The sequence below is a fragment of the Phoxinus phoxinus genome, assembly GCF_949152265.1.
Source record: "Phoxinus phoxinus genome assembly, chromosome: 19".
NCBI classification, from domain to species: Eukaryota; Metazoa; Chordata; class Actinopteri; order Cypriniformes; family Leuciscidae; genus Phoxinus; species Phoxinus phoxinus.
Genome location: NC_136894.1, coordinates 3990832 through 4017067, shown reverse-complemented (window position 1 = coordinate 4017067; position 26236 = coordinate 3990832). Strand labels below are relative to the sequence as shown.

The window sequence follows — 26236 nt, the reverse complement described above, 5'->3', positions numbered from 1 at the left end:
ATATCAAATTCCAGGGGCGTGCGTTTTCATACAACCCATAATAGCCGACTTCCTGTTGGGCTGGCGTAAAACTTAGAGCACGAAAGTTGTTCGGCCCGATGAGATCTATATGTGTACCGAGTTTCATACTAATTCATGCAATATTCAGTTTGATATATGGACCAAGTTTTCGGACCCCGTTAAAGGGGGCGCTGTTGAGCCCCCCTGCCACGCCCGGGTACCAGCTTCAGCCCGGCCCTGTTGGCCGCAGGTTCTGACCTGTGTGCAAAGTTTCAAGAGTTTTCGAGCACGTTAAGGGCCCCAAAAGTGCCCGAGAAGTCCCACACAGCAGAGAAAGGGTTAAAATAAAGCCCCCCCTCCTCTCTCACACACACAGACACTGAGAGAGACTGGCAAAATTCCCATCAAATCACATTCAAACCAAAATATCTGACTTCCTGTTGGTCGGAGCTAATGACTGTAAATTAGAAAGTTGTCCGGCTCGGGGAGATAAATATAAATACCGATTTTTGTTACTGTAGGTAAAACTAATACCCCATTTTTGACTAAAGGTGGCGAAAGTGACATTTTGAAAGTGACACACTTCCTGCTGCCAGTTGGTGGCGCTATAACTTTGACTCACAATAGTCACATCCATGTGATCGGCCTCTTACAGCGAACACACTGCTGAAGTTTCATCAAGATCAATTTATGTATGAGGATGTTATAACACACTTCCTGTTTACAATATTCGCCATTAATTTGTTTCCTCACCACGGCCAAACCGTTCGAGATATCAAAAATCCCCTCGCAATTTATCATCCTCCATGTCTTGGCTTCATGCACACCTAGTTTCGTGGTCATCGGATGAATTCTCTTGGAGAAGTGTTTCAAATGCCAGAACATGTGTTTCCATACAACCCATAATAGCCGACTTCCTGTTGGGCTGGCGTAAAACTTAGAGCACGAAAGTTGTCCGGCCCGATGATATCTAAATGTGTACCGAGTTTCATATTATTACATGCAAGCGTGTTTGATATACGGACAAGTGTTTGAATCCCATTCCAGGGGGCGCTGTCGAGCCCCCCTGCCACGCCCGGGTCCCAGCTTCAGTCGGGCCCTAATGGCCGCGGGTTCTGACATTTGTGCAAAGTTTCAAGAGTTTTTGAGCACGTTAAGGCCCCCAAAAGTGCCCAAAAGGTAGTAAAATAATAATAATAAAGAAGAATAATAATAATAATAAATAATAATCCGAAGGAAAACAATAGGGCCTTCGCCTTTTCAAGGCTTGGGCCCTAATAATAAAGAAGAATAATAATCCGAAGAAAAACAATAGGGCCTTCGCCCTTTCAGGGCTTGGGCCCTAATAATAACTTTAGTCGTGGAAATGCAGTGTGAATGCTAAACTGACATGCTGACATGCTTTATTCATCAGCATAGGACTTAATTAGATTTCATTTCTTAATGATTGACATGAACCAATTATTATTTGAAATGAAAATGTAGTAATTATTAATAATAGTTTTCATATATATATATATAACGTGAAACAGAATTTGTGATAAATACAATATATATTTTATATATACAATTTAAAATGTAACTTATTTGATTGTTTTTACTTTTTTAATGTATGGAATTAATTACCGGTAGATGTTTTTATCATCTTCCTTTTTGTGTAAAATAGTTAGACCCACTTCTTCACTGAATCATGTCTACCAGACTCATTTAATATGCATGTGACTTAAGATCATACTACGTAATGATCATAAATCACATGGGTTGCATTAACCATTCCTCAAGGCCGGAATATCTTTGCAGTGTTGTGCAGTCGGGTATTCAGAGATGCACTGATGAAATGTGGCAGATCCGGACACGTGAGAGCGCTGAGAGACTTCTCTCTCCTTCTCCTGCTCAACTTTCTGCTGAAGCGTCGAGCTTTCCTGAATCTCCGCCGCTGCAGGCCTTCCCACACGCACGCACATTATACATGTGACTGACCGTTAGCACTAACACTGGACATCACGCCAATCAATGCCACTCACAGCTGCACTAATAGTTACTCACAGTTACAGTAATGTAAAGATAGTGCTCCAAATGCAAAGTGGATGCTGGTGGAAGGGGCCAAATGAGTGCTTGACCATCCAAAGGTTTGTTCGAGTGAGCATGACTAATGTTTGCTTGAGTACGAACACAATACTGGTTACAAATCTGACTCACCTTAGCAATTCCATTAGGCCAGTTGCATAAACACAGCAATTATGATAAGACTGTGTCTTAAGAACTAGTATGACCAACTAGTAGTTATTTAGGGGTAATCAGTCTTACGTTTCTGTATCAAATTAGAAAAATGTACGTTTTTATGTAAGCGACTTAAAAAAAAAAAGAAGTTATGAACAGTTTATGCAACTAGCCCATTAATGATTCTAGTGCTTAATCGGTCCTAAATATATATAAATATGCAAATCCACAAAAATACAACTTTTTGGTAATATTTTGTAATTTATTTTAAATTGAAGCACCATTATTATGCCAAAAATATGTCCTGAATGTGTATCTTTAATATTGACACCCATGTAAGTGCTTTAAACATCAAGAATAACTAAGATTAACTTGATGAATATTGAGTTGGGTATAAGAAAATGAGTGAATAATCGCTTTGAACGATTCAAAGAAAGAGTTATGAAACTGATTAAAACTATTAACTGCAAACATTATGAGCTCCCTAAAGTAGTTATTTGTTCATAAGTTACTCTGTTGTTTGTAGTAAGGAACAGTGACAAAAAGATGTGCTTTCTATTTATCGTCTGCATATTATTTGGTGGAATCCTCTATGTTTCAGACTTCAGAGGTACAACTCATTGGTGTGTGTGTGTAAGATTTCAAAAGATGACTTTCAGAATAATCAAACAAACCCCACCTCAATGGAATCGAACTTGTGTCCACACCAAAACATGAAAGCAATATAAAAAGCGGTTGCAGAGGAAGACATGAAAGGACAGGACAGATGAGAAGATCGTGCACCTGAGTTGTTGAATAAGATCCTCTCCCTCTTTGATGACATTTACAGTGAACTGCAGTGTGGTCTGCTGTTGCTGGCCGAAACGCTTGATCAGGTCCTGAACAGCCTCCACCGACTCGGCGTATACGTCGTCCAACAATTCCTTTTGCAGCTCCTCCAGCCATGTCCACAGCTATGAGCAAAAACACATGCGTTAATCTCTTTTTTACTTCGCTTAGAAAACTAAGATAATACCTACAATAATAATAATATATATATCATTATTTGTGTTGCATATTTTGCTAAAATGTACACATTCACCTTGTGTAATGAATTTTTTTCCTTTCTGATCTGATATTGAATGTTAAAGGGGACCTATTACAAAGTCTTGATTTTGTTTTGGGGCTCTACTAGAACAGCTTTTCATGCTTGAATGTTTAAAAAACACATTGTTTGTCACATTCTCCATTGTTGCAGCTTCTCTCTTCCAGTCTGTCAGTAACACCCTGTTTAGTTCCTGTCTCTATGAAGCCCCTTCTTCTGAAAAGCACAATGTGCTCTGATTGGTCGGCTGGATCAGTGTGTTGTGATTAGTCAAGCTCTTCGAGTGTGTTTGGGAAATGCCACGCCCCTTACCATAACCGCCAGTTTTAACACACTACTTACTAAATCAACCAGGCCTCACTCCCTTATTTTATGTATGCCTTGGGCGGGAATTATTTAAATGAGGAATATTGTGAGGCGTTTCAGGGAGTTCGGAAACTTATATAGAGTTTCATTTGGAGTGACTTTGTGCTTTCTAACTTTGCAGACATTTTTTTTTATGCTCAAACAGCAACATTACACACTAAAGAAAGCTGAAAATGTATTTTTAAAAAGTATAATAGGTCCTCTTTAATGTATCAAGTTCTTGTGCAAATCTGTAAAACTACATGCTTTCAGACTCTATTGAAATTAGCACAGCATATTAAATATGCAACAGTCATGGCACAAACATAAATATTATTCATTATTACAAATATATATATATTATCTACATTCTTTTACTACACAAAAAAATAATAGTACCGTAGTCGCAAAAAACCTGCACATTATGCATAAAAATGGGAGCATTGTTTGTATAGAGGAGAACTGAACCGTTTTGAAGTTTATTGTTGACGGCAATTAATTTGTTACAAAAGCTGTGCTTTAATGGCCGCTCTCCAGAGGTGATTTAAGGATGAAGAATTTAACTCCTGTGAGAGTTTAGCATATGCTGAAGCTGTCCCCAAGAGGTTGTCTTTAATTCATCTCTATAAAGCACCACTGCAAAAACATTTTTTTACTAACCCCTGGTTTCACAAACGAAGGCTTAAGCCTAGTCCCAGACTAAAATGCATGTTTGAGATGTTTTAACTGAAATCAAAGTATGGCAGTGCCATTTTTTTCAGGATGCACACCAGTAAAGTGTTTTTTCTAAGGCATGTTTATAAAAGCTACTTAAATGCCCTGTTTGAACTAAGGCCTAAACCCTGTCTGTGAATCCGGGGCCAAAAACGGACTAAACTACTCAACCATCCTGTCCATCCCTAGTTCTTACCTCCTTCACATGGGTGTGGAAAGCCACTGACATGTCCAGCAAGACCTTTCGCTGCTCCACACGCCTTACAAAGTCCTGGATCCGGTCCTCCAGCTGATGGGCGGCCTGATAGATCTCCTCCGGGTCACACTCGCCCGTCTGGGCCAACTGCTCCGCAGCTTCAAGCAGCTTATCAGCATTAGTGTATGTATTCTGATAAAGAGAAGACACATCATGATGGCCTATTATGATGATGCTCATGTCAGCCGTTAAGGATATTTCCCTTCAAATGGATTTTGCACTGACTAATACAAACAATATAGTTGAAAAGTTTCTTCTAGTCAGTATAATGTCTTGGGGACCATCAAAATAAAGTGTCAGCAGATATTAAGCAGACAGTCTACTCTCTAATGAGAGTTAGTGGACATGTAGTTGCAAAGTTACTTATAGTTAGTAGAATGTCTAAAAGTGGACCATTAAAAAATAAAGTGTAACCGCAACCTGAACCATAGTCCTGAAAATACGATAGGGTCTGTCACACTGGTGGCGACATCAAATCAAATCATTTACATAAGATTAAATATACCCATGGACCAGCAGACTAGTAAAAATGACTAGTCGTGCAAGCCCTAACGTGTGTCATATTGTATTCAGCGACTTCTTATCAGCTGTGTTAATTTATGCATGGAAGAATCCAGGGAAGCCAGCTCAAATAAAACCTGAGGGGAAGGGGAGATTTTATAATGGCGAACCTGAGCAACTTCCTCAAAGTCTTCATGGCGCTTCTGCAGGGCTCGGGCGCGATGCAGAGACTTCCCCACCCCCGTGTGTTTGCTGAGAAACGCCTCGCCGTGGTTCTCAATCCAGTCAAGGACCTACTCGCACAGAGAAAAAAATTCTAATTAATTTGCGAGACAGCGGCAGAGCTTTCCAGTCCTCCTTCAGGTGAGAACGTGTCCTGTCAGAAAGGTTTTATGTTAATGGCAGTCAAATCAAGATAGCATGACAGGTGAGACTACAGGGTCCAAGACAGAAAAAAAACATGCATAAAGGTGTCGTTCACAGCCTAGCTCTCCCTTCTCTGCCTCTCATCGCATCCCCGGCACCTGAATAGTGGTTTCCATGGCAACACTTTCCCTCAGCCACAGAATTAGCCGTTCTGCATTCTCTCGGTCGAACACCTCGCTGCAGGAAACCACAATCTCTGCACCAATAAACTGGCCCTGAACCTATGAAAACAATGTACAATAGAAAGAAGCGCTTCGGCAGCGGCTTATCCTTGACTTTAAATTGCATGCGTCTATTTCTGTTTGCGTGTAAACAATTCTAATCCCAGAGAACTTCAGCCAAGATGCTGCAGTGGTGTTTTCTCTCCTGTATAGAGAGGCGGTGGTAACAGTAATTGCATGCTAAACTAAAGCCTGCCCAGAAGTAGGAATTTGGAAAAAACAAAAAAAGTCTGCTGGTAAGATGTTTTGCCGTACACACTGAGGGATGCAAAAAGCACTGGTCGCAAGTACACACTGGAATAAAAAAATAAATAACTCAGTCTTTCTTTCCTATCAGTAGAACCAAGTATAGACTCAATTTGGTGGAGGCAACTACTTTCAAGAACCTCATGGTCAAACTGGCTTTAATGTAAACAAAGGGGACAAAAAGTGTCAAATTGTGTGGTGTATAACGTGATTAATATTAATCAGAAACAGAAATATTAACAAGATTAACACTATTTACCTTTCTATTATTTAGCTGAATCTTTTTATTTTATTATTTGAGATTTGAATTGTTCAAAATTATGGAATATTACGTAGAAAATCTTTAATTTTAATAAAAAACATGCCATTTTATTAAAATTATTTTGCTAATAATTATATTACATTTATCCCTGTTTGTGTGTATGTGAAAATTAGCCAAAAATGGTTCTGTGGAGATAGGATTGTTTACAGTGTAGAAATTACCAAAATTGTAATAAATAAAGACATTGACAAAAATATTTTGTTCATTACTAACGTTTAAATAACATTACATTTTTAAATTAAGGAGTGATATTGTTTAATGTGAAATTGTTTTTTTGTTGTAAAAAAAGTGTTGTGTTAGTGACATGACATCCATGTCATGTCACTAACACAACACTTTTTTTACAACAAAAAAAAAGTTGTAAAAAAAGTGCCCTTTCAGTTATTCATGCAGACTCTACGTCCTTTTTTTGTATCTCTCTCATATCCTTCCATCCCATTGTATCATCTCTATGCTTTTTGAATCGTTCCCCCAAGGGTATTATGAAATACCACGTGCAGTTTTCAGTAGCACACTTGCACCCATGTGGATCATGTGGGCTATTTTAAGGTGAAAGTGTGTGTGTGTGTGTGTGTGTGTGTGTGTGTGTGTGTGTGTGTGTGTGTGTGTGTGTGTGTGTGTGTGTGTGTGTGTGTGTGTGTGTGTGTGTGTGTTTCACCTGCTGAACGTCCTGCTGGAATACACACAGCTGCAGACGTTGGTGCAGCCGGACCTTACGGTGTTGCCAGATGTTCTCCAGCTGTCTCTGGTGATGCAGAACCTCGTGGATGATGTCCAAAACATGGTGAACCGCCTTGGAGTAATTGGCAGACGCCGTCAACGAATCAGCGCTGCCGGGGGTCAAAGGGCGCTGAAGTTTGTCCAATAAGGCTTTTCCATCTTGACTCACCTAGCAGAGGGCGGGACAGTGATGAGAAAACAATTGTACGAGCCTATTATACTAAAATGAAGTTGTATTGTTATATGCAAAGTAACTCTTAATAGCACTGAGCGTTTAATAATAAATATAATTAGCTAAAATTGCCACTTTAGACATTCCTGTAATTGCTATAATGTGCTAGTACATTTACTTTGGGATCAGTTCCCTTAAACGGCTTTTCAAGAGTGCCTTGCAATTTAGTGATTTGGAGACGCAGGGCTCTGTACCTCGGAGTAGGCAGCGGTGATGTGTTCATACAGGCCTTGGTGATGGTGGATGGCATCCTCCAGGTCCTGTAGCTCAGAGGGCAGGTCCACTTCCCCACACGCTTTACACCACGAGTCCACGTTACTCATGTACTGCAGAAAGACACAAATATACTCATTTACAACAGAAAAATAGAACAATTACATACAATATGAAGCACACTTTAAAATAAAGGCAAGTTCTAAATTGAACATATATTCTTTTATGTTATGTCAATATAGACCTCTGACATCAAAAGAACTGGAGTGAATTAAAACTAATAATAAGGGCAAATGCAGGACATGATGAGAGACGTGTTTTATATGCTGCACTCTGAATATCAATTCAAATCAAATGGTCTTTCATCTCATCGCACTCTTTCTCAGAGATGAAGAGAGACTGAGAGTCTGGCTCCTCAACTCAAACAGAATCTCATGCATGAGGACGGCCCGAACCAGGCCGCCTCCAGATCGCCAGTTGTGCTGATGCGCAAAGGAATAAAAACATCTGGAAAAAAGATCGCTGCTGATACAGCCTCTCTATGAAAACACAGCATGTGTGAGGAATATTTTAGTCACCTGTCCTCTCTATAGCAATCTCTCAAACATCATGCTTTTCCCACATGTTTAAATGCATGTTTGTTCACGAAAGATAAAAGTGAATATTTATTGCTGATTAAAAACAAATGTTCATTATATTTCATTCAAAATAAAGTTATTTTAAAAAATGCTCAGTATAATTATATAGTATTGTGATTGTATTGTGTATTGTGCTGTTAGCTAAGCAAGATCCTAACTTCAAACTCTATTATGCTCTTTAACAAAGTCTTGGTTTTATTTTTAGACTCTACTAGAATTGGTTTTCATGCTTGAATGGTTCCTTATTTATCACATATTCTCCATTGTTGCAGCTCCACTCTTCCCAGTCTGTCAGTAACGCTCTGTTTAGTTCCTGTCTCTATGAAGCCCCTCCTTCTGAAAAGCACAATGTGCTCTGATTGGTCGATTGGATCAGTGTGTTGTGATTGGTCAACAGCTTCGAGCGCGTTTGGAGAAATCTCACTCCTCTTACCATAACCGCCAGTTTCAACACACTACTAACTAACTCAACCAGGCCTCGTCTCTATATTCTGCGTATGCCTTGGGCGTGAATTATTTAAATTATGAATATTGTGACGTGTTCGTTCCCGGAAGAAACTCGAGACTACAATGGAGGCGTTTCAGGGAGTTCAGAAACAGTGACACTGATATAGAGAATAACTGCCTTTGGAGTGACTTTGTGCTTTCTAACTTTTTTATGCTCAAACAGCAATATTACACACTAAAGAAAGGTAAAAATGCTTGTTTTGTAATTCTAAATGAATTAAAGCCAGAGTCAGATTATCAAACCATTTTAACAGCATGTGAAGTGAAAAATGTGAAAAATCTTCTACAGTCTAACCAATTCACAACTCGTACGCATGCACTGATCTCCCCGCCGAGCTCTCATTGGTTTCAGTGATCATTACAAGATGTAGCAGTTCTCTCTGACCTGGTCACATTTCTGGTGGAAAGTAGCAGACATCTCCAGCAGAGCGCTCCTCTCGTCCAGCGCAGCAGCGAAGGCCTTCCACTCCTGCTCCAGCTGACCTGAGATCTGTTTGATCTGCTGGGACGCGTAGTGGCCCGCCTCCAGCAGACGGTTCCCCACCGACATGATGCGGTTTATGTTTACGTAAACATTCTGCGGGACAAACACATGTTTTACGATCAGCGGCAAATCATCATATTAGAATGATTTCTGAAGGATCATGTGACACTACTGGAGTAATGATGCTGAAAATTCACCTTTGCATCATTAAAAATATATTCAAATATTAATAATATTTCACAATATTACTGTTTTTCTGATCAAATAAATGCAGCCTCTGAGAGCACAAGAGACTTCTTTCAAAAACATTAAAAACACTTGTAATTATGGATAACAAAATGAGTGAGGAACCATTATTCACATTGTTACCGATGGCTTATAACACAATCATTAAACTTTTACATCAACATACCACGGCTCAATATGCCTACATCCTCTTTCTGCCTCTTTAAACAGGAAGTGATCAATACTTCTCCCTACAGTAATGGGGATTTTTAAAGGACGCCCCTAACAGGGTCCACAGCTGGTGGGCGAACACCCAAACAGGAAGCACTTAGGTGGATCTATGCTTCATCTCTGATTATATGATGAGTCACCATCACTCAATAAAGAATCGGCTCTTACATTGTCAAACGCAAGCCATTACGCAGCTTAAATGGAAGAAAAATACTAGTTTAGTTAGTGAGCGAAAGAAATGGCGGTGTGTGAGTAAAGAGTTTCCGCTACGGGAACATTACGGGGTACAGGATGGAGGTAGTGACACAGTAGCTGCGTTTACATGGACCCGAATAATCTGACTAGCAGCACAGTCGGAATAAAACAAGTCACATGTAACTGGAAGGAATTGGCCAAATCCGATGGACATTTCCGTTCGATATGGCATGTAAACACTCGATTGGATTGGACATTTTGTGCATGTGCAATGATGTTACAAATGGCGTTATGACGTATCACACAAGGAACGAGTTGTTGTTAAATAGAGTATCAATCTAAAATTCTCAATTCACTCATTGTCTGTGAAATGCTAAAGGAGATGTTGTCCCAGCACTACTTGTTTTTGGACTCTCGTCCACAGATGCCGTGTTTTGGGCGCGGGAAAGGCCCATTTTTTTTATGGCTTGATAAATATAAGCTTCACGTGCTTGTCATCTCCTAATCAGGACCCAAAACAGATGAATATTAAGCCTGCACCAACAGGGGAAGTGTTGTGGAGTGTGTGTGCATGTCGAAAGATCAATCTTCTCACCATGCAGTTCATGGCAAAGTGGTTGTGCTGGGTCTGCAGCTCCATGGCGTGGGGGTGGTTGTTGCCGATCTCAGTGTATCCAGCCAGAAACAGCCCTTTGTTGTGCATGATCCAGTCAAACATCTGCAGAGATACAGCAATCACACACACACACGTCAGGCACACGTTTGACTAGAAGCAGGTTTAGTGTAAGTGCGTGTTTGTAATGCAAGATATCCCATCGGGTGCATACATGAATACACATGTATCGTTGTGTTCATACAGCTGAAATGGATAAAAATAGAAAATGATAAAAATGACCCATTTCTCAGGAGCAAAGAATAGCTGCTGGTTTCCTAGCAACATGCAAATCTTCCACCCACTATGAGAAACATTGAGACGAATTAGTGAGAACTTCTGTAAATATGTGCACAGATCCAGATGGAAATAAAACACAGGGTTTGCCCCACCTAGGGGACCTTGGCAAACTTTCAATGGGGCCGAAGGACGATTTAAAAGTATTTAAATGAATACATTACTATTCAAATATTAAAATAATATAGCTATATCTAAATAGAAATTAATAAAAAGGCTAAAAAAAAAAAAAAAGTAAAAAAAAAAAAAAAAAAAGCTTTGTTGTACAGCAGAAAACCAGAAAACGATCTTAGCCTATAATGGTGTGGGCTTTTGAATATTGTGTTGGCCAATGGGAGGCCTCGAGTCAAAATGGTTAGAGAACCACTGATTGGAGGATATTCCACGACCAGTTAGCTGAATGACAACTCTTGTGGCAAAACATAAATGAAGAAAATAATTTTCACTTGACAACTCTAAAAAGAAATTATAAAAAAACAATATGTAAATATAAAATATTATATAAAATAAATTAATAATAATAAACAAAATACTTAAATTATATATTAATATAAAAAAAAACTATAAAATAAATTAGTATAATAATACAAAATAAATAAAATGTATTTTTTTTTGTCAACGATGTAATTCCTGTTTGGATTTGCCTCTCTTGTATTTATGCATGTATCATGTGAAAGTTACACGAGCTAGAAAATATTAGTAAGTGATTCAATTACACTTTTATAATGTTAATGTGTGTAATTGTTGTGTTTTATTTTTTTTACTATTTGGCTTCCCCTATTTGTTTCCATTGTAAGTGCCTTACTTTAACGGAAAAAAAGCTTATTCTGGAGGAACGAGTGAAAAACATCTCTCATGGTAATCATTATGGCATGAATACAGTAAAATATGAAAACTTTTCACGTTTCTTGGACGTGCATGTGCGGATCTCACCTTCTCAGCATCCTGCTCGAACAGCCTGAGCTGGAAGCACTGGTCCAGCTGCAGCTTGCGCACGTGCCAGGCCTGGTGCAGGTTCTGCCGGGTGCTGTGCAGTTTCTCCAGCAGGGCAGAGATGCGGGGCAGCAGGCCCTGGGTGTCAGCGTTGGGCTGTCCTTGGCCTTCCCTCTGCCCGGGTGGCACAGGCACAGTTCGGTTAGCGTAGCTCTCGCTGCTTTGAATCCTCTGCAGGAGCCTCTGGCCCTCGCTGTCCACCTCCTCCATGGGAGCCTTCATCACCCTCTTCTTCAGGGCCGCGTGCTCCTCGATCATGCGCCGGGCTCCCTCCAGGTCCTGCGGGAAGTCTTTGCGTGTGACCGTTTCTTGCATCTCCTCCAGGCGGGCGAGCAGGTGCCGAGCGTTGCCCGTGAAGTCCTCGAAGGCCACGCGGATCTCGATCCACTCCTCATGGTTGTAGTCCAAGCTGCCCTCGAAGTCGGGCGTCAACTGGGACGGGTCCACCACCTTAGATAAGCCCTCCAGGGAAACCATTGTGGTCTGAAGGTGGGCGTGATGGAGGAATGAAAAGAACAGAAAATGGACATTAAGGGTAGAGAAAAAGGATTGGGATGGAATATGAAAGTGAATCAATATGCACAATATGACTTCCTAATGCCCTAAATCCTATGTGAATGATGCAGCCGTTCCAGGCTCTGTTAATGACCAGCAAGGTGGAACAGCTATTTTTAACCGAGGGCATAAATCTAATTTCATACAGCCACTCCGGGCCGCCTGAGGTCCAAACTACCTAGAGACAGACAGACTCCCAGCATGAAGCCTGAGGGCGTCAGAAAAGCGATATCAACAACACCACCAGCACTGACTGAAGTTATACACACCAGCAGCTCTGACCAACTGAAGAGCCTCGGGTCATATGTAGATCTGTGTACAAATGTATACGCATGCCATGTGTACAAAAATGTATAACTTTGGCTTACAATAGGTTCAGAGCATGCATCAGGTGTCTAGCGGCAAATCTACATGGAACTTGAAACTGTGGCAAAACTCAAACACATCTCATCACAACAAAATTGATGTTTAATATAATTTTTTTTTGACCAATGACATTTTGCAGTGGGTGGGGCTACCCAGCATAAACGCCCATTCACACCAAGAACTAACACAATAATTATATTAGTAAAAATAATTCTCAAAGTGAATCCGGTTCCTCGGTGTCGTTATCGTCCTTGATGTGAACGCACGCAACAGAAAAAAAAAAACAATCTATAAATGTCCTTGAAGCAGCCGGTTTGTTAAATTCTTCAGCATTTGTGTAATATTTTATAAAATATGACTGCCCCGTTTACTTTTAAAAAATAAATGGTTTTAAACATATTTACACAAATAATTATACATTTTAGTACCTTAATTGTTTTGTTTACATGATACATTTGCTCTGTTTCCAAATATTTACATAGAGTAAAAAAAAAAGAAAAAAAGTGCTGTCTCTTTAAGAATAGCGGCGGCTCATCATGTTCACCGAGTCTCACTGTTGAGCGCATATAATTAATGGTTTCTTTGCCACATCAATTTATGTGAATAATAGTGAATTGTTTTTGCTTTGTTTGTGATTCACGGTTGAGAACTGACAATAAAGAACAAAATATACTGTATATTAAAAGAGACATTTTCACAATGCAAACTGAGGCGTGGATTTTATCATTAGACACAAATGAACCAAACCGAACCAACTAAATAAAAATAGTTTTCGCTAATTGGCAAAAAGCTGAAATAAAATAAGTTGTAAAATTACTAAAACTGAAATATATTTTTTTAAACTAATACAATGACAACATTAAAAAAGTTTTCACATTGACACAGAAAAGGTATAATTTCACACCTGCGTAAAACTTGCACAGAAATATGCTTGAGAAAGAGACGATGTGTTAATTAAGTATTATGTTATTGTGGTATTTAGTATTAATTCGATAATTTTTACTTTAGGTTTAGTTTTATTAATAATTATTTTAGTTTTTTTTAATGTTGTCATTTTATTAGTTTAAAAAATATATTATTTCAGTTTTAGTAATTTTATAACTTATTTTTGCCAATTAACACATTTTTTTTAAATTAATTTTAGATTTAGTTAACACGGATGCGAGTGCAACTGTTACTGTGCACCCGTACACCAAGTAACACAAATAAGACTAAACTCAAAAACAACGTCCACTCTTCCATTCATTCATTTCTGATCATATTAGTCTGCTCTACCGAAGAGGACAAAAAAATAGTGTGTTATTCTTTCTAGATGAATAGATGGGAGAACAGAAAAAAGAAATCAAATGTGCGCGAGTAGGCTTCATCAAAGCCATGAAAGAGGAGCGAGCGGAGGTGTGTGTCTCCTTTGTGAGTTCAAGGGAAATGCAGTCTAAACCTATTCATCGACTCAAGCCTTTCACAGACACACATCAACACGAGCACGCTGCCCATTAGTCCATTAACCACAATGAGAATAATGCAAGTTATGGAGTGCATTTGCTTTTTTTTGCCTTCTGCTCATATTTTGTTGTTGGGTGATTGTGAGAAATGTGGTATGTCATGAGCAGTGGGCGAGATGAGAGCTTGCAGCCGTTCCTATGACAAATTCCTTGACCCTGCCCACCAGAAACATTTCATCATGTGTTGTGCTCAACACTTGTCTGGACTTACATGGACCACCAGATGGCAGGGAGTGCTTCTGATCCTCACAATGACATCCATGCACAATTTCTCAGTGTTGTGAGGTAAGCAAAGTGGGCAAAATGGGGCAAAAAAGGGCAAAAAAGGGCAATTGGGGAATTGATATGCGAGTGACACGAGGATGTTGACCTGTGATTGGACAAAAGATCTAAACGGCAGAAGTATCGGAATATCTCACCTCCATTTAGCATATGTAAATCAATGTTATTTTAGTATTATTTAGGCAATAGTATTTATTATTTTAAATTAGCTTTTACATTTTCAGATTTCATATTAAAGTTTCAGTAATTGTAATTTTTATTCGGTTTAAATCTTATTTTTATTTTTTTAAATTTCTATTTAACTTTCATTTATTTTTAGATCCGTTTTTATTACTAATAATTAGCCATTCATCTTATTTTATGATTCTGTTAATCTATCGCTTACTTTTACAGTTAATCTAAGGATTACTTTTGCTGTTAGTCAGTTAATCTATCAACTATTTTTTTATGATTGATCCATTTATTATTTTCAGATCAGTCAATTACATTTTTAACTTTCATTTTTTATATTTCAGTATCAATAATTGTAGTAATTCATCTTATTTTATGATTAAGTCGGTTAATCTAACGATTATTTTTACGATTAGTCTGTTAATCTATCATTTTTTTATGATTAGTCGGTTAATCGATTGCTTTTAGGATTAGTCGGTTAACCTATCGATTACTTTTACTGTTAGTCAGTTAATCAATCAATTATTATTATGATTTATCTATTTATTATTTTCAGATCAGTCAATTAATCCTCTAGTTAACCTAACAATAAATAATAATAGTAACTTCTGCAATTAATCTTTGAACGTTTTATACGTTTACGCTTTACAAAAAAAAAAAATCCCAACATAAAAAGAAATAAAGGCATCAAGAATTAAAAGGCATCTATCAGTAATACAAATGTGATTTGACAGCATCTGCTTGCAGGTGTAAGTCTTGAAATATTTAGTTCATTCGGCAGATTAATATATCTACTTAAATACTGTATATCTATATGAACGAGCAACTGACAGCGCATTATTAAACACACAGTCCGATCGAAGAGTGAGTTCATCCATCATTTTAGACAACCAACAACGACTTTATAAGTTTTGTAACCGAGTGCACAGAGTGCGTTACGATTCATTTTCAAAGAGAGTTAGCAAATTTATCAACAACAAATCGCTTCGCCAACAAGCTGAGAAAAGTCCAACTTAATGCAAATGAGCAGCAAAGTGAAGCGACGACTACCAAGTGAAGATAGCAGAGCTTGTTCATTACATGATGCAGTTTACCTTTATTTTTTACATTTATTTTTGCCAGTAAAGATCCCATTTGTCATCATATTTTCAAAAGCTATGACCTTTGTGCAGCATATTAATACCAATAGGCCATCCAGCAATACTTCTTCAAGCACTAGCGATACTTCTCATAGGATGGACAAATGGATTTACAACGGTCACTTGTGTAGACACGGTGTCAGTGTGAAAAGGCCTTTATGAATTCATATGTCAAAATGATTCTCCATTACTTGTACTGGAAAGCCCTGACTTCTCCCATTAGACCATTGTGGCATCATGTAAAAACAGCCGAAATGTTAGTGGCTTGTATTGTATAAAGGTAATTATTTTGTCTACAGCTATATTTCTGTTTGATACACCATTACGTCCACTGTTACCTGGAACCCTTAATCTTTCTTCGATATTTCACATGAGAAAACAGAGCAGAACTGACGTAGTGACCAATTAACTGTCATTCACATCACAGCCGCACATTTATCTTTATGGTGTTATGAACGTTGCCATAGAAACAAACATTTTCTCTGAGTCCAAGGACGTGACGTGAAGCTCAAGTCAGAATTTTTTTTTTTTTTTTTTTTTCAATTACGATGAATCCGGCATGACATGTAACTGCCAGTGATGATGTCACTGCAACATACTAGACTAATTACGATTGGTCTTCATCAAATAATAGCGTAATCATGTTTTATTCATGGAGGTTCGAGATACTAATTATCATTTGATCGAAAACATTATTCTCTTGCACTGCAGCTGTGACATGAGCCATCATTTCTTTCCACATGTGCTGTTAAACTGAATGCACATTGCACGCACACACACACACAAACACACGCACAAAAGCTTCTCCTCCAACAAAAACAAACACCAATGCGCTCAAATAAGAACACGCCTAAAAAACTCACTCTGACGGCTCTGTGAACGAAAAAGTTGCACCAACATATTGCAATCTAGACTCGATACATAACAAATGCAGAAAATCATGCCAAAAAATCATTTCTGCTGCATCCACAACATTTACATTCACCCAGTCAACCCCCCTCTCCACACACACACACACACACACACACACACACACACACACACACACACACACACACACACACACACACACACACACACACACACACACACACACACACACACACACACACACACACACACACACACACACACACACACACACACACACACACACACACACACACACACACACACACACACACACACACACACACACACACACACACACAGAACATCAACACCTACACACTCCCACATCCACCTTCACACGCTCACACCAACACAGATCGGATGTCACACACAAACCCGCAGATTATTAATTAATAAGATGAAATGAAATGCAGCGGCGAGGCCGTTTCTCCTGATATTTCAAAAGATTGTGAGAACAATCGGCTATATTTGTATTCTGCAAACACCAAAATGCCTTTAATTCGTTAAAAAAACACTAATAAACAACACTAATATTAGCATATTAAAGCATGCAATAAATAGAACATGCAAAGAAAGTGTGAATGTGCCGAGATTGACAGTCAACATCCAGCAACGCCTCTCAACACAAGATCGCATCAAACGGTCCCGTACCTCAAACTCAAACTTGGAGCTGCCGAAGTTGGTCCTCTGTTTTTGCCAGAAGTTGTCTGGTTTGATGATGAGGGCGATGTGGATGCAGCAGGGAAACGACTCCTGCAGGATCTTCAGGAGAGGCTTGATGGAATCCCACTTGGAGCCACGCATGTCCACGATGACCGTGAAGCCATGTTTGCACACGTCCTCGCTGGATGATGGTGGTGTGGGGGGGGGAAAGAACAAAATATGAGCTTTAATCCTCTCTGTATTACATAATCTATAGCACATCCTCCTCGCTAAGAAACCAACTCAACCGCTGCACGAGTGCAACTGCAGGAACTAAAAATAAAAGTGATTTCCCTTGAAAAATCAATGCACATTCAACAGAACGGACAGAGAGCGCAGAGCTTACCCATGAAACACAGCAGCAAAATATCTATCAAATGAGCAGGAAACATGCTGATGGAAGGCCTTTGGTATCCAATCTTAAGAGCTTTGTGACACAACCGTACGCTGCTGCCCGCATCCGTCCGTAACTCTAAACGCGTCAGTCAAACATCTGCCTGTCAGACTGCACCTGTGAAAGTGTCTAATCGAGGAGCTGTAGACGAACACACCGCCTTGTGCGACTGCGACACGGTTTTACACTCTCTCTCCCTCCCTCTCTTGCTCACTGGCTCGCTCGCCCTCCCATTTTTTCCCTGCACACTCGCCTGCTCTCCATCTCTAAAGATGCGCGCCCCTCTCTCTCTCTTTATCATGATACATCTCTACCCATCTTTGTGTGCTTCTCTTTTTTATCTCTAGGGGATTTGCTTTGTAACTGTGGAGACCTCTCTCTCTCTCTCTCTCTCTCTCTCTCTCTCTGGTGTGAGTGTGTGGGTGCAGGGGACAGAGTTTGTGTGTGAGGATGATGAGGAGGAGGAAGAGCCGTTGGCAGTGGCTGAACTGCGGAAGGTTCTTGATCGAGCCCACGCTGCCTTTCCCACCAACCACTCTTTCCATCGCGCCCCCTCTTGCGTTTCTCTCATATCTAAATCTCTGTTTTCTATTCCCCTCCCTCCTGTTAAAAGTACCGAGCGACTAAATTCATTGCAGTATGACTCGCCGAGGAACATGTTATATTAAAGATGTGATGATAAACCATTCAGCCACGCTGCGCTCTAAAACACATTCTGAAACTAGTCTCCAGCCAACTACTGGTAGTCTCTCCCCTGTGAAGGATCCCTTTACTCTACAGATAAAGCGTTGTCAGGATGATTTCGGTTTCGCGTATCTACCCCGAAGTGATAAAATTCGGTATAAAAATTTTAAGGCCAGACAAGTAGTTTGTTAAGGCTTGGTTTGTAGGGAATTACAAACCTGCGCACATATATTCAAAATGCGCATAACTATAGAATTAATTCTTAATGCGCACGTGAGCGCCATCAGCGTTTCTCACAGGTTCACGTTTAAAGTCTGTAGAGAGAACGGTGTCGTCTTAGCGGTCTCTAATTTAATAACTAATGATCGTAGCGACGGAAGTGAATCAACTTTAGCTGGAAAATATCTTTATTCAAGAACCGCTATAAAGCCAGAACAATCTCTGTTACCTTAAATTATACGTGTATCACTGTAAAGCTGCTTTGAAACAATCTACATTGTTAAAAGCACTATATAAATGAAGATGACTTGACTGAAAAGTTAAAGGAGTAAAACAGAAGCAAAAGCGCTATATGGGTTTAACAACTTTATTGAATCGGCCAGCTAATAATAACACAGGGGGATTGTGCCTTTTTTGTTTGTTTTTTGCTAAATCGTTATGAAAAGAAGTCATTTTCACCGCATCCTAAAGGCATAGTTTATAATCCTGGAACAAATTACCGCCGGACATGCGTATAATCACAGAGGAGTCTACCTTTAGGTCTAAACTTAAAACATTCCTGTTTAGAATGGCATTCAATACCCAGTAGTGGTGTGACATTTTGTTGTCGGTGTTTTTGTCGTCATTGTGTTGTTTTATCCTTTGATGTAAAGCACTTTGGATACCTGTAGGTTGCTGTAAAGTGCTATATAAATAAAGTTTGATTGATTGATTGATTGATAGTTCACCCAGAAATTAAAATTCTGTTTAAAATTTACTCACCCTCAAACCTGTATAATGATAGAATTAAAAATTTTGGGATAACTATCCCTTTAAATAATTTTCTTTATTCATTTTGTGGTGGAAATGACATTTCGAACATGTTTGGAACAAATCTACGGCTAATTTCATAGCTAGGATTTTATGCATCTTACACACACAATTTAATCATATTTTCACAACTTAGCATGATTAGATTTTCAGCTTAAATGCACATTGTGCAAAAATGCTAAGAAAAAAATAATTAAGTGATACTGATATTTTCTGCACGCATCACATACCTCATATTTCATCTCAAGCATGCTATCCACTGCAGGGTGGTTATACTTAACTATGAAAACTTTTAAATCATTGAAATAAAGTTGAAATAATAGGGGAAAAAAACATAGGAAAACGTAGGATAATTAGAAATGTTACCTGGGCATTTAACTGAAAAATACAACGTAAAAAAAAAAAAAGAATTAAACCTACGGTAAGTAAAATGATAAAAATGACAAAGGCACGAAACAAATTTTCAAAATAAAAATTAACGAAACATTAAAATGATTCACTGACACTAATATCGGCTTGTGACAAAACATTAAACTTTAACACACTACCTTTAACATGATACAATTCAGGTGCAAAATTGTTGTTAGTAGTGGAAATGATAAATCATTTTTCACACAATAATTATTTGAATGGTTGGAGTTTAACCTAGTATAAATAATTATAAAAATAAATAATTATGATAAATAATTCGATTTTTTTATGTTTTAATAGTTTAAGTCTGGGACAAAAATAATAAAACAAAAATCGGCATATGTGAAAAGTATCAAAATTAAATCACGAAGGCGTGATAATTTTTAATGTGACTATCATATAACGAAAAAGTTCTGATATACAAAATCTGTTCTAATACAAATGAAGCCCTTAGAAAGAACCCTGCACACAGTAGAAGAAACACTCCTGGATGTCACAGTGCGCTCTCTGTACCAGAGCACCAGACTAATGGATGCTAAAGGCACCGTAAACAAACATGTTTACAGAGCTCGGCTGCTCGGCAGAGCCGTTTAGAGGAATTGAACTGAAGGGTGGACTTGGCCTGCCTCATTCAATTTTTATAAGCACAACAAAAGATCACACAGCATCCCTAGTTCACAGGTCAATTACAGATCAATGCGGCTGACGACGAGGGAGAGAACATCACAGCGGCGAGCAGCGGGACCGTTGGCACATTCACGGCACAATGCACCGCATCCAATCTAGTCACTTCTGTTCTTTTGAAGGAATGTGTTTGAACGGATAGTGACGGAACAGCAGTCAACAAATGCCCAGCAGGTGCATCCTGGGAATGTGTCAAGCGAGTGTGTCAATACCTAGGGATGCCGGCGAGGTAGGCGATGAGTCTGCGGAGATCTTCGTGTCGTATTCGGTCGTGGTTAGTTCGTGATGGGAATGTTAAAACCGGACCGCCGCGCTTGTCTCTGCCACCTGGAGAAAGAACAGGAGTGAGGAGAAAAAACATGAAAGCAGCGGATAGTAAACCAAACAGGCTTTACTTCCAAAATGCTTCTATCCTATATTCTAGGCCTGCCCCCCAATAATCTACCAAACGTTAGTCGATGACTAGAAGCTCAGTCACCTAAATATTTATTAGCCGGTTGGTGGTTAACACAGTTGGTCCATGTCCAGCAGAAAATACAAATGTTCATCAACCTCATATATGGCTTATCATTAAAAAAACATACAAGTACTAGCCTAATGTTAGCCACTTTACACAGCAGCTCGCTGTAATGTTAACCTAGATACAGTAGATGTTCACGCGGAGAGTGAAAGCTGAATTAGCACCACGCTTTACTGCATGACGTGTTTAACTTAAAGGGATAGTTCACTTTGAAATTAAATTTTGGTATGTTTTAGCTTACCTGAAGTGCATCCAAGATGTAGTGTCTTTGTCTCCGCAATAGTTTCAATTTTGATATTTTTAGGTCAAACCGTTCTTGTCTGTCAGTCATATAATGCAGGTGTATAGGCACTGTCTCCAAACGCATGCAGAGAAAAGTCCAAAATAAAAAATTCCTCATCGTAAGTGCACATTGATGGCCTAAGACACGAAACAAGCGGTTTGTGTGAGAAAACGAACAGTATTTATATCGTTTTTATCTCTTTTACACAACCACGTCCATCTGATCTGTTTACTTAGTCTGCGCAAGCGTCGTAGAGCGCCGGAATGCTCCGGAAGTGATCTCTCTCGCGCGTCACTCATTGTTTACACCAGAACCTATGCACAGAACAGAGATTGTAGGTAGGACAGCTAATAGAAATGGTACTAGTTTGCGCTTATCCAGGATGTTTAAACCGATGTAAAAAATACATTTAAAAAACTATATAAATACTGTTCGTTTTCTCACACAAACCGCTTGTTTCGTGTCTTAGGCCATCAATGTGCACTTACGATGGGGAATTTTTTATTTTGGACTTTTCTCTGCATGCGTTTGGAGACAGTGCCTATACACCTGCATTATATGACTGACAGACAAGAACGGTTTGACCTAAAAATATCAAAATTGAAACTATTGCGGAGACAAAGACACTACATCTTGGATGCACTTCAGGTAAGCTAAAACATACCAAAATTTAATTTCAAAGTGAACTATCCCTGTAACCTGCATTTCTCCACTATACTGCAGAGATGAGAGTCAGTGTCGTCAACACTCAGAAAACTGCTTTATAAATAAATTAAAATGTTCAGAGTCTCCTTTCTGTTTTTTACCCAACACATTCAAAATCAATGCTTTTCAAAATGTATGCTGCAGTTTTATGCACACCGTTTTTTTTTATACCACCCCTATATATTCAAGCATTTAAATCAATATCACATACATGCGACTAGTCGACTAATGGCTTGAATTAATTACAACCAGTCGATTAGATAAATCTTTGGTTCGGGACAGGCCTATCATACTCCCAGTGTCAAAACCTGTGCATCAAATCAAACTCCTATCACCATTAATATATATGGGTAATACATTATTTGAATCCGCCTTTGTTATTATACATCTTCATTAGACTATAGTCAAAGAAGACGCCTTGCCTTAGGAATCAACATATGGCACAAATAAAAACTAGTCTAAAAGGGCAGGAAGTACAGTGCATTCAATATGCTGCAAACTGCCTCTTTTTTCATGCCAAATTAGTTATGCCATCTATTCTGACTAAAGTCTATTGTCTGTGAAAGATAAAAAAGCATGAATGAACAACAGTGAAGAGCAACACATTGCTGGATAGGAGAGTCTGATTCAAAACCTGCTTGTTCCTGCAATAATCTCATTACCGTTAAATCAAGTCAATGTTCTTCAGCGCAGTGTCTTCAGAGAACACTGAAGGACAGCGTAGACCGCTTTGAGGAGTAACTGTGAGATAATTCAAGACGAGACTCTGTTAAATGATTTGTTATCCTAACTTACCAGCTCTGTAAATCTTTCTGAATGACGTTCACTTTTTAGACACTTGTAATCTCTGAAATAACTTTTTTGAGCCTGGGAAACATGTGCAGTTTGTAAGTGTGCGGAGGCAAAATGGAGTGTAGAAATCTAAGTTTAAGTTCAGTAATATTTATTTATGTACAATAAATAAAGTACTCATTTTATCCAAAGAGGAATGGGTCAGGATGGTCAAATAATTCAACAACCAAGTTGATTAGTAAGGCGGACTAGTTGACCTAGAGTTGTTTTTTTAATTGTTGTTTTAGTTGTATTTGCATGCATCAAAAAATTTGACAGTTGACCCAATAAGTAAATTCTGTCATAATTTAATAACCCTCAATTTTGTTCTTATGTGGAAAACGAGACGATTTTGAAGAAACAGAACTGTTTTTGACCACACAATCAAAGTCAATGGGGCCTAAGGGTGCATTCACACTTGTAGTTCATAGTCCTGGTTTGCTTAGCATTCACACTGTCATTTTTTAACACCGAAACTAGATATACAAAAGAAAAAGATGGCTTTTATGACATGTTTTGCAACAGAATAGACACTGTGCTAAACGCGCTAGTCGTATGTGTGTACATTAGGGGTGTGACGGTACATCATGTATTCATCCCGAACAGTCACGGTTCGGTGCATACAGTCAGACGCCGAATACAGTCAGTCACAGGCGATCCACACTCCAATCCAGAAGGGGGCGCACTCGGTAATGCAACACTGTTTGCTAACTGCCAAAACAGGAAAAAGAGCAGAAGAAGAGACGATCTATGCACCAACCCAAAACAAGAGTTCAGATAGATGGCACGCAAGAGCTTGCTAGTAGCCTATACGCTGAGTGTCGATTCATTTTTTTGGGACGCGCAACACAAACTTCACAAAGCAAATCGGGACGGTAGAAAGCGGCATCCTCACTACTACAGTCCAGTGATGAGATATGCGTCTGCTCATGGAAAGGTGAAGTGGGATCAGATGTACATGGCTCATGGCTCAAAAAAGCGTAATATTAAACTTTGTGCATCCGCCATTGTCACCGCTTGTTAATGACTTCTCACACGCATAGGTTACGCACAGTTAATCAAACCAATAACTTTGAAAACAGCCGTTGCATTTTTAACGGGCAGCATTGGTCAATCTATCAGTAATTAGAGTAGCATGTAAATTGGGGGCGGACATGTAAATGTACCAAATTCGTATCGAACCGTTGCAGGAATTCCTGTTAAACAAACAAGGATCTGCTGGAAGGAGACACGGTTCTGACCGAACTGTATTATGGGAAACGTAGCTCCTGTGATGAGAAAAAACAGGTATTCTTGAGCATTCTGTCCTTTTAAGGGTTGCATCCCGCGATTTTATTTCCTGTTTTTGGTTCGTTATGATGTCTTTGGTCCACGTTGTGTTCATTTTTCATTTGAACGGCACTAGAGTTCGTTTGGAAGCGGGCCGAGATCTTTTCAGGGGTCTTGTTCCACCTGTTGGCACCAGGGTTCAGACGGCAGCGTTCACACTTATTTAAATTAACCGCACTAACAGAGCAAATCGCACAACGGTTCGTTTTAATCGAACCAAACCTGCCATGTGTGAACGCCCTAAAACAGCATTGGAATTTGGACCACATTGACTTTCATTGAATGGACAAAAACACAGACATTCTTCAAAATATCTTTTATGTTCCACAAAAGAGGTTTTTGAAGGATGAAGGAGGGTAAATTATGACCCTCATGAAATTATGATAAATTATCATTTTGGGGTGAATTAACCCTTTAAAGCATACAGCTGTCAAACACCATCTTGTAACAAAAGTCAGATTTCAAATGGGCAATGTGAGGACTATGATGTTGTGCACAATAAAATATGCGCCCTACATTAGCAACATGGCACAATTGCTCAAGTGATCGTGCTAACTGCTGGGTCGCAGCTCCCACTACTTAAAAAAACAATTGTGCGACCAACAATAAAGCTAATGCAGACTTTAACCAAATATTTATACCAATAACAATTCCTTGAACCACCAAGTTCATTAGCATTGAGAACTGACTAATCAATGCATTCCTCCCACTGATCCTCCTCTTCTGTTCATACAGGTTATGTTACTGAGCCAAAACACTTCGACTCCAGCAACAAACTCACAGAAGGGCTGGGATATCCATGAGGATTTTCTCCTGCAAATGTGCTGAATCTCACTAATAGTGCGCGTTTGTAATAGGATAATCCATCTTATCCTCTGACGTTAAGGGAATATAAATAAATAAAATGCACATAACTGCATGCTTATGCAGAAATCACCCATTTAGAGCTCTGCAGGTTCACTTCTTCTGCTTGTTGTTGTATCACGGGACGTGTGTATGACAGATACTCATCCCTATGTTTCTGAGTCACTTCAGTGCCGGTCTGTTAGCCGTACGACTACAAGAGCCAGACAGAAGTTCAGAGAGTGAGTGAGAAGGAGACAAGTCTAAATCAAATAATGGCCTGTGACAATGACACATCAACTAAAAATATTGTGGGAAGTTACATCAATATTCAGTAAAAGTTATTTTGGGGTGAAGACATGGCATGTTGGTTCTGTGAATGTGATTAAGGGTTGTTATTGTTAAAACTAAAACTATTCAAATAGTTCAACATGGCAACATGTATGTATGTATATATATACATTTACTTATTTATTTAAAAAAATGACTATACAATTATATGCAGCCGATCTGAGTCGGACCCGGTTCAGGTCATTTCCTGATTAAAAGCCTGTTTTCACTTCAGAATTATTATTATTTTTGAATAAATAAGATGATAGTTACACCTTTATTTCTCACAATTGCAGCTCTATTCATCATAGTCTGACTTTATATCTCAAAATGCAATTTTATCTCATTTTTATTCTCCTGTTAGAACATTGAGTAATGAGTATTTTTTAGATTTAACTAGGATGCATGATTTTGAAGAAGTGTTGATCGAATGTATCTTTCTGAGAAAGTGTGTTATGACCACTAAACGATATATAAAAGACATTTCTGAATGAAAACACATAGTTATAGCAATATGACAGCACTCAAATCAACACACCTGACAAGAAGGCCACTTTTTCTTTTAGGATGGGCAACACCTCCATCGCCTTCATCTCTTCATTCCTGCGAAATCCTGAAAAACAAAACAACAGATCTCAGTTTAGAGTCCATGCAAGAATATCATCACTAGAAGAACTGTGGCCTAACAGTTTTAATACGGTCCTGCTCTGATACGTTGAGTTATAGCGCTCGACAGGGAGATTAAGAGTTTGAGTCTGGTCCATTAAAGTCCCTTGAATGTATATATTACATCTGAATGTAAAGATAATCGTTGCTCTTCTGTTCTTTGCATGAGCAGAAAC

The 26236-nt window shown here is 38.9% G+C and overlaps 1 protein-coding gene across 11 annotated transcripts in view; it reads right to left on the bottom strand.

Annotated features, from left to right (window-relative positions):
- trioa (trio Rho guanine nucleotide exchange factor a) overlaps window positions 1-26236 on the bottom strand; it is a 111242-nt gene that overhangs the window by 41584 nt on the left and 43422 nt on the right. For 10 of the 11 annotated variants that reach the window (XM_079590768.1, XM_079590773.1, XM_079590772.1 and 7 more), the window contains 11 exons: window positions 25933-26007; window positions 20766-20880; window positions 17301-17493; window positions 11663-12205; window positions 10376-10498; window positions 9031-9222; window positions 7482-7613; window positions 6994-7224; window positions 5291-5413; window positions 4560-4751; window positions 3004-3173 (listed from right to left, as the gene is read on the bottom strand). In XM_079590768.1, the coding sequence (XP_079446894.1) occupies window positions 3004-3173; window positions 4560-4751; window positions 5291-5413; window positions 6994-7224; window positions 7482-7613; window positions 9031-9222; window positions 10376-10498; window positions 11663-12205; window positions 17301-17493; window positions 20766-20880; window positions 25933-26007 (2089 nt within the window). Of the gene's footprint in view, window positions 1-3003; window positions 3174-4559; window positions 4752-5290; window positions 5414-6993; window positions 7225-7481; window positions 7614-9030; window positions 9223-10375; window positions 10499-11662; window positions 12206-17300; window positions 17494-20765; window positions 20881-25932; window positions 26008-26236 lie in introns of those variants that run through there. The other variant, XM_079590774.1, reaches the window with a different exon arrangement.